We start from the raw sequence: 14,720 nt of genomic DNA, 5'->3' as shown, positions 1-14,720 counted from the left end.
GAGAGCGCACCGGAGTGTAGATCAGGGAAAGGGAAGGGGCTAGCCAACAGTTTAAGTGGTTAATTTATAAACAAATAAATAGGCACATTGGGTAGTGAGGAACGCTGGTCAGTGGGGAAACCGCCATCGGACGCGTTCCGGCCACCTTTGGGTGCCAGGAGAGAGTCTTGGTGGCGTTTCAGAGCTGTTCCCTCTTTCAAAGCGGCGTGCCGAGGGAGGACGCGTCTCTTTGAATAGACAGGATGCACGGACCGCCTTCCAGCGACAGCGCATGCCCACTGCGCCTCATCAAGAGAGTTCAGTTCGGCATCATCAGTCCAGATGAGCTTGTAGGTCTCCTGCCTTTGGGAGGGGTATTCTCTTAATTTTTTGGACAGCAGTAACATATCAATCTGACCTCCGTCGGTTTTTACTAGCTGTTAATCAGTTGGGAGAAATAAATAATCCTTCGTGTTGTCGGTGCGCCTGTTATAGTTAGCTTAGCCTGTTAGCCGACACATGTTCCAGGTGACGCCAGGCGCACGCTGTAAGAAAGTTTGGTCAGGAGTAAATAAATAATCTTAATTGTTTTAGATTTTAGCTAGACGAATTAAAGTACGTTGTGTTAACCAGTAAATACTTAAAAAAAAAAAACAACTCTTTACTCTTTCGTGCATTGAAGCATTACTTTCTTGTTAGACCCAAAGTCTGACTTCATGTTTCTCATCCTCTCACATTTCTCACAATAAAAATTAACATGAAAAATTATAACGCATGCTCTTTTTTGCCTTTTTTCTTTTTTTAATATTTTTATATAGCACAAGTTTCTTGTGGGTATCATGTATACAGTATTTAGGAGACAAACTAAACTCAGTTTCAAGGACACGACCTCAACTCATTAAAGAATATGTATTATAGTACTGTTGCATGAAGACATTTTTCAGCTAAGAGTAAATATAAGAGATTAGTTTATACTCCAGAGCAACTGTGCCTGATTTTAACAATTTTAAAGATACTTTGGTTAGCATGTTGATGTTCCTCTTTTTACCTTAGACTAACTGGTTCCGTGTTGTGCTCACAATTTGTTAAAAAGGAATAGGATAACTAGCCTAAGTGTCTTTGTTAATTACCATGTAAAGTTACATAATAGTCACTGTTAAGTAATACTGTGACGGGAAAGCTGTATTTTGTGTACTTATTGAATGGATTGTCTAAGTAGTGGTAACTTGATATTTGTAAACTGACAGCAGCTTGATATGTTGTGTAATTTCTTTGCAGAAACGGATGTCTGTCACAGAAGGGGGCATCAAGTACCCTGAGACCACAGAAGGTGGGCGCCCAAAATTGGGTGGTCTCATGGACCCCCGACAGGGTGTAATAGAACGATCAGGCCGGTGCCAGACATGTGCAGGTAAATTTGTTTGTTTTTGTTGTAAAAACCTGGTCTTGCCCTGGTTTAGTTTTCATATTTCACTAATTATTGGCACATATGGAGCTAACCAACTTGTGGTGATTAAACTAATTTGTGGCTACATGCATCACAGGTAACATGACGGAGTGCCCCGGCCACTTTGGTCACATTGAGTTGGCAAAGCCAGTCTTTCATGTTGGCTTCATAACAAAGATCATGAAAGTCCTCCGCTGCGTCTGTTTCTTTTGTTCCAAATTACTGGTTGATGCGGTATGTATTGTAATAATCCACTGTTGTGTATGTTACATGTATGTTTTTCCTGACTATTTGTATTCATACAAAATTTAAGTGACTGCTCTCTTCCTATGTACTGAATTTTTTTTTGGCTCTCATGCCCTCTTTCCAGAATAATCCAAAGATCAAAGACATCCTGTCAAAGTCGAAAGGCCAGCCACGAAAACGTCTGACCCATGTATATGACCTGTGTAAAGGCAAAAACATCTGTGAGGGTGGGGAAGAGATGGACAACAAGTTTGGAGTTGAGCAACAGGAGAATGATGAGGACATCACTAAGGAGAAGGTAGTGGGCTAAAAAATGTAAACAGTAAGGCCTCAGTAGTCCAACAAGCTCTTCATCTTTTTGTGCTAGGAAGGTGAAAGGAGCAGTGCTTATTTACTAATCTTTAACATGCGGTTCAGAGGTCTGTTTTAAAATAAAAAGTTTGCCACTCGTACTGACCTTCTTTGCCTTTTTGCCAGGGACACGGTGGCTGTGGACGGTACCAGCCACGTATCCGGCGCTCAGGTCTGGAATTATACGCTGAGTGGAAGCATGTGAACGAGGACTCTCAGGAGAAAAAGATTCTCCTCAGCCCTGAGCGTGTCCATGAGATTTTCAAACGCATCTCAGATGAGGAGGACATCATCCTGGGCATGGACCCCAAATATGCACGGCCTGAGTGGATGATCGTCACCGTGTTGCCTGTGCCCCCCCTCGCTGTCCGACCTGCTGTTGTCATGCAGGGGTCTGCTAGAAACCAGGTGAGAGTACACTCTAGTTTGTGAAGTGTTTATAACTGTCCTGGGATCTATTTTCGGTAGCTTAGAATTTACAGACTTAATACACTAACAGTTTTTGTCTGATTTAGACTTTCCATGTTCTTGTGTTCCTCTCAGGATGATCTGACCCACAAGCTAGCTGACATTGTAAAAATTAATAACCAGCTTCGACGGAACGAACAAAGTGGAGCTGCCGCACACGTTATAGCAGAAGACGTCAAGCTTCTGCAGTTCCATGTGGCCACAATGGTGGACAATGAGCTGCCTGGCTTACCTCGAGTAAGATATTGCTTCTGTGTGCAGAAGAAGAATCCAGGGCTCCCATTATATATTTTTGTCCCTATAAGTAATTACCACATTCACTAAAAGTATATCTATGCTCATGACGAATTGCTTCTGTAACTTTACCTTTGTGTCTCTGTGTAAGAGTTTTGAAAAGGCCAACCAGTGATTGTGTAGAGCATGCAGTACAGCTTTTAACAAGCTTTAGTTCAAGTCTGCTAAAATCTGTAAAACTGTGATTTCAGGCAATGCAAAAATCAGGCCGTCCACTCAAATCCATCAAGCAAAGACTGAAGGGTAAAGAGGGGCGAGTGCGAGGTAACCTGATGGGAAAGCGTGTGGACTTCTCTGCCCGAACCGTCATTACGCCTGACCCCAACTTACAGATCGATCAGGTGGGCGTCCCTCGTTCCATCGCTGCCAACATGACCTTCCCAGAGATTGTCACACCATTTAACATCGACAGGTAACCAAAAATTTTGTTTATATGCGTTTTTCTTTTTTTATGCATTGATGTGTGACGAATAGCATTTAAGGTCGAGTTTCCTGTCATTTTCTAAATACCTTATGCTTCGTATTTCCAGGCTCCAGGAGCTTGTGAGAAGAGGTAACAGTCAGTATCCAGGAGCCAAATACATCATCCGTGATAATGGAGACAGGATTGACCTTCGGTTCCACCCCAAACCGAGTGATCTTCACCTTCAGATTGGATATAAGGTAAAGAGGGGCTGTTTGCCATTGTTCCTTAGATTGTTTTACTTTTAAAGCGTTTCACATTATTTTGGTTGGAATAGAGTGACTGTATCCTTTATGCTTCAACAGGTGGAACGACATATGTGTGATGGAGACATCGTTATCTTCAACAGACAGCCTACATTGCACAAAATGTCTATGATGGGCCACAGGGTTCGAATCCTGCCCTGGTCTACATTCCGACTTAATCTCAGGTTTGCTTAGTCTGCTTTAGTTTTACAAATGTGGTATACCTGAAATGATTTTATGAATGTGTACTTTTTAGGTGAGGAAATAAACACTGATCTTATTGAAATCACACATTTTTAACTCCTGTTCTCTGCAGTGTAACAACCCCGTACAATGCTGACTTTGATGGGGATGAGATGAACCTGCACTTGCCCCAGTCACTGGAGACTCGTGCTGAGATTCAGGAACTGGCAATGGTGCCTCGTATGATCGTCACACCCCAGTCCAACAGACCTGTCATGGGTATCGTGCAGGACACACTCACTGCAGTGCGCAAGTTCACAAAGAGAGATGTCTTCTTAGAGAGGGTATGTACCATACATCAATCCAGAAAAAGTGCATTCATCTACAAATTTTTAATATCAAATAATGTTCTTTCAGTGAAATTAAGCTCTCAGGAATATACAGATGATTGTGACTGTGTTTCTTCTGTGAACTTTGACCAGGGGGAAGTGATGAATCTTCTGATGTTCCTCTCCACCTGGGATGGTAAAGTGCCACAGCCAGCCATCCTGAAGCCAAGACCTCTCTGGACTGGCAAACAGATCTTCAGCTTGATCATCCCAGGCCATATCAATGTCATTCGTACGCACAGTACCCATCCGGATGACGAGGACAGCGGCCCCTATAAGCACATCTCTCCTGGAGACACAAAGGTGCCGTGCAACACCAGAAATATGGAGATGCCACTGTTGTCCAATTAGAATATAAATGTATTTACATGCATTATCTGATCATATTTAAGGCATCATGTTCTTTGAATAATGACTGTGGTAATATTAATGTTTTTCTTAGTGATGTAATTTTCTAATCTGGTATAATGACAAGGAGCAATGAGACTAAGAATTAGATTTTTATGTTGCTTAACCTTTATTGATCAGTATGTTCCTTGCTGTTGCAGGTGATTGTGGAGAATGGTGAGTTGATCATGGGGATTCTTTGTAAGAAGTCCCTTGGTACCTCTGCTGGTTCCCTTGTGCACATCTCATATCTGGAGATGGGTCATGACATCACTCGCCTCTTCTACTCAAACATCCAAACTGTGGTCAACAACTGGTTGCTCATCGAGGGTAAGAGAAAGAGGATGTGTCTGTGTAGATTTTTTTTTTTACATTTTTTTTAAATTAATTTTTGTTTATTCACACTTGTCATGTTTTGTCTCTCACAGGTCACTCCATTGGTATTGGTGACTCAATTGCTGATGCTAAGACATATCTTGACATTCAGAACACTATTAAGAAGGCCAAGCAAGATGTGATAGAGGTATAAATCTCTTAAATCACACACATTGTGCACACATTTACAATATGGTACATTTACAAATTTGAAACATTAACTGCTACACAAGTTACTCTTTCCTTTGCTGTTCCTTGAAATGTGTTTGTTACCAAAGAATAGGAACTTGGCCCAATTCCCAGATTTTTTTTGTGTTCACTTTTGCTCCCATGTTCTTACAATCTTCCTCTTTGTCCTCAGGTCATTGAGAAAGCCCACAACAATGAACTGGAACCCACTCCAGGTAACACACTAAGGCAGACCTTTGAGAACCAGGTCAACCGTATTCTGAACGATGCTCGAGACAAGACCGGATCCTCTGCGCAAAAATCGCTGTCTGAGTACAACAACTTCAAGTCCATGGTGGTGGCTGGATCCAAAGGATCTAAAATTAACATCTCACAGGTGAGTTGTCAGATCAGCAGTGTTTGGCTGAAAATAATTTTCCCATGTGTGTCTGTAGTTAAATGTTTGTGTAGGTTTTTTATTTTTAGTGGGGGACCAATCCTCATTTGTTTCCTTCTGTTTACTTCTAGGTTATTGCTGTAGTGGGGCAGCAGAACGTTGAGGGTAAGCGTATCCCTTTCGGCTTCAAGCATCGCACTCTGCCTCACTTCATCAAAGATGACTATGGTCCAGAGAGTAGAGGGTTTGTGGAGAACTCCTACCTGGCTGGACTTACACCTACAGAGTTTTTCTTCCACGCCATGGGAGGAAGAGAGGGTCTGATCGACACAGCTGTGAAAACTGCTGAGACAGGTAGAGAATATGAATGGGAGGAAGTTCTTAGTTACATTGAGAAATCAAAACATCATGCTACTTTGCATTGTGTAGCATCGTAGCCATAACACATTGCCTACTGGAGCTGAATTTCCTTGTATTTCTCTACTCAGGTTATATTCAGCGTCGTCTGATCAAGTCTATGGAGTCTATCATGGTGAAGTATGATGCCACAGTGAGGAACTCCATTAACCAGGTGGTGCAGCTGAGATATGGAGAGGACGGTCTGGCAGGGGAGGCTGTAGAGTTCCAGAACATGGCCACTCTTAAGCCCTCTAACAAAGCTTTCGAGAAAAAGTGAGTTCAGGTTTTAGTATGAAAGTGCAGCGAGTGTGCAGGTCTAGTTTGTCTTCTCATTTGCTTGATGTCCATATCAGTATGTGTGCCCAAGCCCAGGTGATTATCTCCTATTTGACGTCATGACCGTGACTTTCAACCTCTTTGTTTAATCCCAAAGGTTCAAGTTTGACTATACCAATGAGCGAGCTCTCCGGCGCACCCTACAGGAAGATGTGTTGAAGGATGTGATGACCAATGCACATGTGCAGAGCTCTCTGGAGAGAGAGTTTGAAAAGATGAGGGAAGACCGAGAGATTCTTAGGGCCATTTTTCCTACTGGAGACAGCAAGGTCTGTAACTTTCAGTGGTAATGTTTTTGCACTGATTTATATGCTAGTCTGGTAATGAGTTTATATAAACATAAATTGTTTCATTGTAGTTCACTGATTTGGCTATTTTTCTTTCTTATACAAATTCATACCTAGCTTGCATATATCCAGCAAATTGAATTGTCTATGTAGTATGATCCACACAAAATCCATTATCTTGTGCCAGGGCATTTAATTTAGGATTCCCTCTAATTCCCAGTGTTAATGTGCTGTACTTTCCTCTCGTCTCCTGCAGGTGGTGCTGCCGTGCAATCTTGCCAGAATGATCTGGAATGCACAGAAGATTTTCCGCATCAACACACGAACTCCAACTGATCTGAACCCTTTAAGAGTGGTGGAGGGTGTGTAGCTTGAAAATATCACTTGTCCATCTGCTTATTGACCAAAACTGGTCTGAAATCCCTGTAGTCTGCCTCTTCTGATGCTTTTTATTTCATACTATTTGCTTTTTGACAGTTTTCCATTTTTGATCTTAGTTATTGGTGATTTCTCTAAACAATACTTCTGTAGCTGCCTTAATATTACTGGCTATTGAACAAGTCTCCCAGCTAAATAAAGACCCATGGCTTGTGGCTGCTAAATAAAGCATGCAGAGGACTTAGCAAGGGACACAGATCCTCACAGATCATGCTGTCCTTGGCAGAACGTCATGATTTTGAAAACACTTTGTCAACTAGTTCTCAGATAATTTTGCTTGAAATAATCACAACCAAGGAGCCATGAAACGTTTTACAGTTCAATTTCATATATGAAAAAAATGTAACTGGAAAGTTTTGATCCTTTGAAGCAGGTTGTTTTATAGTAGCTGCTTTGACTTATTGTTGGTGGCAGAAATTCTATATACTGATGTTTACATCACATGTTTCCCTCTCATAGGTGTGCAAGAGCTGAGTAAGAAGCTGATAATTGTAAACGGTGACGACCCACTAAGCAAGCAGGCCCAGCAGAATGCTACATTGCTCTTTAACATCCATCTGCGCTCCACCCTCTGCTCCAGGCGAATGACTGAGGAGTTCCGCCTTAGCACGGAAGCCTTTGAGTGGCTGCTAGGGGAGATTGAGACAAAGTTCAACCAGTCTATTGTGAGTACTGAATCATGTATGTATAAGGAATATAAATAGGGGCCGAGGCCAGAAACATGTTTGCCGCATGTCTGTATCTGTTCAGTAAGAGATGAGGGAGTGCAGTTAAGATGGCATTACTTTGTACAGCTTAGCAGCTTAACAAGCTTTTTAACCAGTGTTGCTCTTTTCTGAAACTGGGACAATTTCTAACTAAATGCTAATCTAATCATATTTAGGCTCACCCAGGTGAGATGGTAGGTGCTCTGGCTGCTCAGTCTCTGGGAGAGCCTGCCACCCAGATGACCCTGAACACCTTCCATTATGCCGGTGTGTCGGCCAAGAACGTCACCTTGGGTGTGCCTCGTCTCAAAGAGCTGATCAACATCTCCAAAAGGCCCAAAACTCCTTCCCTCACAGTGTTCCTGTTGGGCCAGGCGGCTCGTGATGCCGAGCGAGCCAAAGACATCCTGTGTCGCCTGGAGCACACTACACTGCGCAAGGTCACTGCCAACACTGCCATCTACTACGACCCCAACCCACAGAGCACGGTGGTGGCTGAGGATCAAGAGTGGGTGAACGTTTACTATGAAATGCCCGACTTTGACGTGACCCGCATCTCGCCCTGGCTGCTGCGTATCGAGCTGGATCGCAAACACATGACTGACCGCAAGCTGACCATGGAGCAGATCGCAGAAAAGATCAATGCAGGTGAAGCAAAAATGAGACCTTTGGGTTAGGTATCAAGTAGCACATAAGCTCAGAGAATTTCTTTCTCTCAGCAGGAGTGTGCAGAAGAATGGTTGCTATTAAATATTTACACACTTATGTGCCTCTTTTATAAAGGTTTGTAAGCTTGTGGTCATTGAGTGTTTCTGCCTCTCAGGATTTGGTGATGATCTGAACTGTATTTTCAATGACGATAACGCTGAGAAACTGGTGCTGCGAATCAGAATAATGAACAGCGATGAGAACAAATTCCAGGAGGTGAGTTTTGCCCACTGCACGATTGCTTGTTACATGGCTTTTGCTTTTAATTAAAAATAGTTTTATTGCTAAAACAAAAGGGGTACTTGTACATTTATCTGTGTGCTTTACATGTTTATTCCCTAAATAAGCAAATAGCAACTCACTCATCAATTTTTATTCCTCTGGACAGGATGAGGAGGTGGTGGATAAGATGGACGATGATGTGTTTTTGCGGTGCATTGAATCCAACATGCTGACCGACATGACCCTTCAAGGCATTGAACAGATCAGCAAGGCAAGAGCTCAAGCCGCCATTTTTTTTTGGCAAATTCTAGTTAAACGGGGGAAAAAATGGAATAATCTACACCACAATGCAAATAGTTACTTATTCAGCTTGGTGCTTTTCAAATTCAGACATGCTCTTACAGAACCTGAATCAGAACTTTGGTTTATTTGCATTAAACTCACTCTCATTCCTTTCTTACAGGTGTACATGCATCTTCCTCAGACAGACAACAAGAAAAAGATCATAATCACAGAGGATGGTGAGTTTAAGGCCCTGCAAGAATGGATTTTGGAGACGGACGGTGTCAGTCTTATGAGAGTTCTAAGTGAGAAAGACGTGGACCCTGTCAGGACCACCTCCAACGACATTGTGGAGATCTTTACTGTGAGTCTCGGTTTTGTCTTAAAATCCTAAGCAGAGAAGGCAGCCTGTGTTCAGGAAGCCAGCCAGAACTATAGAATCATAATTATAGGATGTTAGTAGCTAGCTGGCTGGAAAATGCAGGGCAGCTGTTTTTGTCCTTCTCGTTTTAGTTTGGTTTCAGCTTCTCGTTTACTTGCCCGTAGGTGCTCGGTATTGAGGCAGTACGCAAGGCTCTAGAGAGAGAATTGTACCATGTCATCTCCTTTGATGGTTCATATGTCAACTACCGTCACCTTGCCCTGCTCTGTGACACCATGACTTGCCGAGGTCACCTGATGGCCATCACCCGTCACGGCATCAACAGACAAGACACTGGACCACTCATGAAGTGTTCTTTTGAAGAGACGGTGAGAACATACTTGTGTATAAGTAATATTGTGCGATTAATCTTTGCGTAATGTTTGTAGTTGGTTATTGGAAATGGAAGAAATAACTGCAGCATTTTTTGCTTCTTAACCTATATGGAGGCTTTTTTTTTTCCTTTTTCATGTACTATTCTGAGGCCCATAGGAAGGATTTTAGAGCTGAATATACTAACTGTACATCCACATGGCTACTGTGTTGTGCAAGGAAATCAAGGAAATCCTAAGTGTGTCTTTCTCCACGTGCAGGTGGATGTATTGATGGAAGCATCCTCCCATGGAGAGTGTGATCCTATGAAGGGAGTGTCTGAAAACATCATGCTGGGACAGTTGGCTCCTGCTGGCACTGGCTGCTTTGACCTGCTGCTGGATGCTGAGAAATGCAAATATGGCATGGAGATTCCCACCAACATCCCTGGTATCAGTGTTGCTGGACGTAAGTTGTTCATGTTTCTTGCAAAATTGAGAGGAATTTTGACTCAAGCTTGGAAAGCAAACTACATTTTTCTTCCCCCTTCACAGCAACGGGAATGTTCTTTGGCTCTGCTCCCAGTCCCATGAGTGGCATGTCTCCTGCCATGACCCCCTGGAACACAGGTGCTACCCCAGCTTACGGTGCCTGGTCACCCAGCATGGGTGAGTACATGTTCTTGGTTTTTGTCCAAATTTGATTCCTTTCTAGTGGATAACTTGATATTCAGAGTGAGTTGGTGTTTAAGCTTGTGGGTTGCAATGACTAGTCTTGTCCTCCAGAATAAAGACCCATAACTTAATCTCTGACCCTATACTCCTTTTGTGTTCAGTGAGCAATTTTCCTTTTTTTTTTTTCTTTTATCTAGGAAGTGGAATGACTCCCGGGGGTGCAGGCTTCTCACCCAGCGCTGCATCCGATGCAAGTGGCTTCTCTCCAGGCTACTCCCCTGCATGGTCTCCTACTCCTGGCTCTCCTGGCTCTCCTGGACCAGCCAGCCCTTACATTCCCTCTCCAGGTAAGACCGAGGTCCAATTGATTGTTTTACATTTAAGATCAAAATGTCCCGACAAAGTGGGAAAAGTATTATATTGAATTAAGCTGGAATTTCGGAAGTGTTCTTATCTGCTTTTCCTCTCCTGCAGGTGGTGCCATGTCTCCAAACTATTCCCCCACCTCTCCAGCCTATGAGCCACGCTCCCCTGGAGGATACACACCACAGAGCCCTGGCTACTCCCCAACGTCTCCATCTTACTCTCCAACTTCTCCTTCATATTCTCCAACCAGCCCCAACTACAGCCCTACATCTCCGTCTTATTCTCCAACCTCACCCTCCTACTCCCCAACGTCACCGTCTTATTCTCCTACCTCTCCAAGCTATTCACCGACTTCACCCTCCTATTCTCCAACATCTCCATCTTATTCTCCAACCTCACCATCATATTCACCCACTTCGCCTAGTTACAGCCCAACCTCGCCCAGCTACAGCCCAACCTCACCCAGCTATAGCCCTACATCACCATCCTATTCTCCAACATCGCCATCTTATTCCCCGACGTCACCTTCTTATTCCCCGACGTCACCCTCTTACTCACCAACATCACCCTCTTACTCACCAACATCGCCAAGTTACAGCCCGACTTCACCAAACTACACCCCTACTTCCCCCAGTTACTCACCAACATCTCCATCTTACAGTCCAACTTCCCCTTCCTACTCACCCACTTCTCCAAATTACACCCCCACCAGCCCAAACTACTCTCCAACATCTCCTTCTTACTCTCCTACTTCTCCATCCTACTCTCCATCCAGTCCACGTTACACCCCTCAGTCCCCCACTTACACCCCAAGCTCGCCCTCTTACAGTCCAAGCTCCCCGTCGTACTCCCCAACGTCTCCAAAATACACCCCCACCTCTCCATCCTACAGCCCCAGTTCTCCAGAGTACACACCCACTTCTCCCAAATACTCACCCACTTCACCAAAGTATTCACCCACTTCACCCAAGTACAGCCCAACCTCTCCCACATACTCGCCTACCACGCCCAAGTACAGCCCAACTTCTCCTACCTATTCTCCTACATCTCCCACCTACACCCCAACCAGCCCCAAATATTCCCCCACTTCCCCAACCTACTCCCCAACTTCACCCAAATACTCCCCCACATCCCCTACGTACTCGCCCACTAGCCCTAAAGGCTCCACGTACAGCCCCACATCTCCTGGCTACAGCCCCACCTCTCCAACCTACAGTCCAGCTATCAGCCCTGATGACAGTGATGAGGAAAACAACTGAAGCTGACTGGTGGGGAGGAGCCACTATATGTACTTATGCTTTTATGACTGACCCTTTGACCCTGGGAGAAAAGACAAAAGTGTTGCCGTTTGGCATGAGTCATCATTGTGATTCAGAGAAGAAACGAAGGAACCTGGGGTCTCACTTGTGAAAATTGTTTTGAAATCTTTTCTTTTTGGACCTGTTGGACAATTCTTATACAGCCTTTGCAAACAGGCTCTGTATTTACTATGTTATGTCATAGATTTGAACTTTAAAAATGGCTGCCTTTTGACTAGACTTCTTTATTATCGTTTAAGTTTCATGGGTGCAGTTATTGTATAGTAACTTACCCCACAATTGGTAAAAATCAAGGGAGGACTTGCGTGGTTACAACACACACCCCTCCTCAATCCAACCGTCTGTCAGTCTGAACTTCAGTGTTGGATGTAAAGGAAATCAAAGAAATGAAAGTATTGCCAAAAGCCTTCAGAAGGAAAATAGTGGGTTGTATCTGCAGATGGAATTTTGAAATCACTATAGTTGACTAGTGAGGTGTGCAGATATGACATTTACTGAAACGTATCTAATGTCGACTTGTTTTTGCTCTGTAAATATGCGCTTATCAGTTTGTTTATCCATGTAAATGGAAAGAATCAACTGAACCTCTTCTAATGTTAATCATTTTGAGCCAGATTTGAGTTCATGAAGTTCAGTTTGAGGAATCGATTGGTTAAAGTTCTTTATACATTAGAATTTTTAACATGAGCCTTTATGCAGATTTGTGTAGTATACACAGCAAACACTCATACTAGCCAGTAGCATGGAAGAAAGGGTCATATTGGATGGCCACTTGCAGGAGAGTCAAAGGTAATCATCTTGAGGCGTTTGTTTGGCGTCACCCTGTTTCTCCTCCCCTTTTTCCCCTGTAAATATCTCCTTCAAAGATGCAAGCCTTATCTTTCACCAGCGTCCAATGAACCAATTTTGAATAACCGTGAAACGAAGAGAAAGTGATGGCCAGCAATCACATGCCTCTGAAGAGACTATTGGTAGTTCTGTTTTTGTTGATTTTAGAGTGAGATTGTGGGAGGAGAGGTGTGGTCATAGATGCACTGGTTTGCAAAAATTGCACCAGGTAATGTTATTTGCATCTGCTTTTTACCTTAATCTTCCTTGAGACCACCTCCCCTATCAGTATCTTCATTTTCTGATTAGCATGTGTATAAATGCTCATCTCTTTTTGAGTCACTTATTTAAGCAAGAGCAATATTCTCTTGGGTGAATTCCTGAGGGAAATTCATTTTTTCTCTTTTTATTTAATTGTTTTGGCTTTATAGGTGTTGCTTGGGTCAGGGTTTACTTTTGGATTGAGTTGTGGAGAAGATGATGTTCCTTCAGAATATATGCAGGTTCCTATAAGCCACTTATTTCTATAGACCTATAAAACTAAAGCGATTTTTATATGATCATGCCATGCTTTTATGCAGAACAAATGCAGTTTCTTTTCCTTTCTGTTTGTGATCACTCTAGTGTCTGCAGTTATACAGGTAGCAACAGCAGGGGGCAGCAAAGCCATTTCAACAACCAAATGACTTTGGAGAGTGAAGAATGTGGTTAAGATTGTCAGAGGGTGTGGACTTGAAACAAGTGGACAATAAGCCTATCCCCTGAATCCTGGTTAAAGAGCTGAATCTTAACTGTAAATCTAATGCATTCTGTCTGACATCTGTCATACCGGCAGGTGGAACTGGTTCCCTTTCAGGTCCAGTACCCACCTTCTCCCCTTCTGTCCAAATGTAGCCCAAGACTTTGTTAAATCAGTGTTTGCCGCTTTGTTTTCTTTTTTTGTTTAAAAGTGTCTGTTCCTGTGATTTGGGGTTGGGGAGGGTGGGAGGGCTTTAAAAATACTGTATCATATTGGGAACCTGTGTCCAGGAAAAGTTTCTTTTAAGTTTATGGAAGCAGGATTTATTCCTGACATGAATGGCTTCTCTTGCTGTTTAGACTGGTGGCTTGGCTAAGCCTGTGTTATGAAGAACAGCAGTTGTTCCTTATTTACTGACCGCTGGCTAACTGTTTCAGAATGAGAGCTTTGCCTCGATGAGCGATGCCCAGGTTTGGGCTTGCATTGTACAAAATGTTAGATTTAAGGCCTTAGATTACACTGGTGAGAGCAGGTTTTTCAGTGTCTCTCTGACGCCCTAGATTGCCTTCAGTTTCAACGATGTTTCTTAAAGTTTCATTTGATTTTTATGCACCCAGACCCCCAGTAGAGTGCGTGAGCGTTTGAGTGAGTGTAAGTTTGGAGGAGTGTGTGTGTGTGCGCATTTGTGTAAATTGAGATGGGGTTTTCTTCAGTTTGAGTAAATACTGGGCTGGGTTTGAGGGGAAAAGGAAGATTTAAATTAAATTGCCACTGTATAGAAAATGACTTAATTCTCTGTATCTGTTTTGTTTGTTTCTGACTTGGTAAAACAATAAAAGTTTGTCTACACATTTTTGGGGTCTTTTATTTGGTGCACTAAATCTTGCATTGGTGGTGGTGAACTACTGAATTGCTAATTAGCTTTGAAAAGAGCAGCAGTTAAGGAGGAGTTAAGTGCAGGCAGTTTAGTTCCAAAGATCTTTACTTGCTGCACTTTTAACAGTAAGGTGATTACTTTGGAAAACTGCCTTTCCATTCAGGTTTTACAAGTTTTCCATTAAACCTGTAAAGCAAAAGCAAATTAATGAGTGTTTTCAACCAGTGGTTTGTGCAAATTCCTGAAGGATGATGCAAGATGCTTGCACCATATGTTGTAAAACAAGTCTGTCAAAATTGTTCAGTGATTCAACCTTTGTTTACTACTGGTTTCGCTCTTTTGATGACTGTCTGTCAAATGTGTGTAGCTGTAGCCCAGCAACTCTGAGACACTGGGTGTAGCGATTGGTGGCC

At 43.0% G+C, this 14,720-nt stretch overlaps 1 protein-coding gene across 1 annotated transcript; it reads left to right on the top strand.

Moving 5' to 3' along the window:
• Positions 1–2: 2 nt before the first annotated feature.
• polr2a (RNA polymerase II subunit A) lies at positions 3–14,281 on the top strand. The gene is made up of 28 exons (XM_036572353.1): positions 3–329; positions 1,258–1,390; positions 1,524–1,660; positions 1,797–1,970; positions 2,150–2,431; positions 2,567–2,728; positions 2,977–3,197; positions 3,316–3,448; positions 3,554–3,678; positions 3,810–4,020; positions 4,159–4,368; positions 4,614–4,782; positions 4,881–4,975; positions 5,189–5,392; positions 5,524–5,746; positions 5,881–6,064; positions 6,225–6,396; positions 6,671–6,776; positions 7,312–7,517; positions 7,736–8,207; positions 8,383–8,483; positions 8,656–8,760; positions 8,953–9,135; positions 9,318–9,521; positions 9,786–9,972; positions 10,059–10,172; positions 10,376–10,525; positions 10,653–14,281. Exons 1-28 carry the CDS (start codon positions 243–245, stop codon positions 11,801–11,803), a joined length of 5,901 nt encoding a protein of 1,966 aa, XP_036428246.1. The 5' UTR covers positions 3–242; the 3' UTR covers positions 11,804–14,281.
• The last annotated feature ends 439 nt before the right edge of the window (positions 14,282–14,720 follow it).

The sequence above is a fragment of the Colossoma macropomum genome, unplaced genomic scaffold (assembly GCF_904425465.1).
Source record: "Colossoma macropomum unplaced genomic scaffold, Colossoma_macropomum, whole genome shotgun sequence".
Lineage (NCBI taxonomy): Eukaryota > Metazoa > Chordata > Actinopteri > Characiformes > Serrasalmidae > Colossoma > Colossoma macropomum.
Note: the sequence above shows the minus strand (reverse complement) of the source record. Positions and strands in the feature narration are given on the sequence as shown.

What these genes read in the sequence shown, in the direction of transcription:
- polr2a (XM_036572353.1), top strand. Translation starts at nt 243, where the DNA reads ATGCACGGACCGCCTTCCAGCGACAGCGCATGCCCACTGCGCCTCATC. An exon ending in CCAAATTACTGGTTGATGCG is followed by an intron (nt 1,661 to 1,796) that starts GTATGTATTGTA and finishes CCCTCTTTCCAG; the next exon opens with AATAATCCAAAGATCAAAGA. An exon ending in CCAAGCAAGATGTGATAGAG is followed by an intron (nt 4,976 to 5,188) that starts GTATAAATCTCT and finishes CTTTGTCCTCAG; the next exon opens with GTCATTGAGAAAGCCCACAA.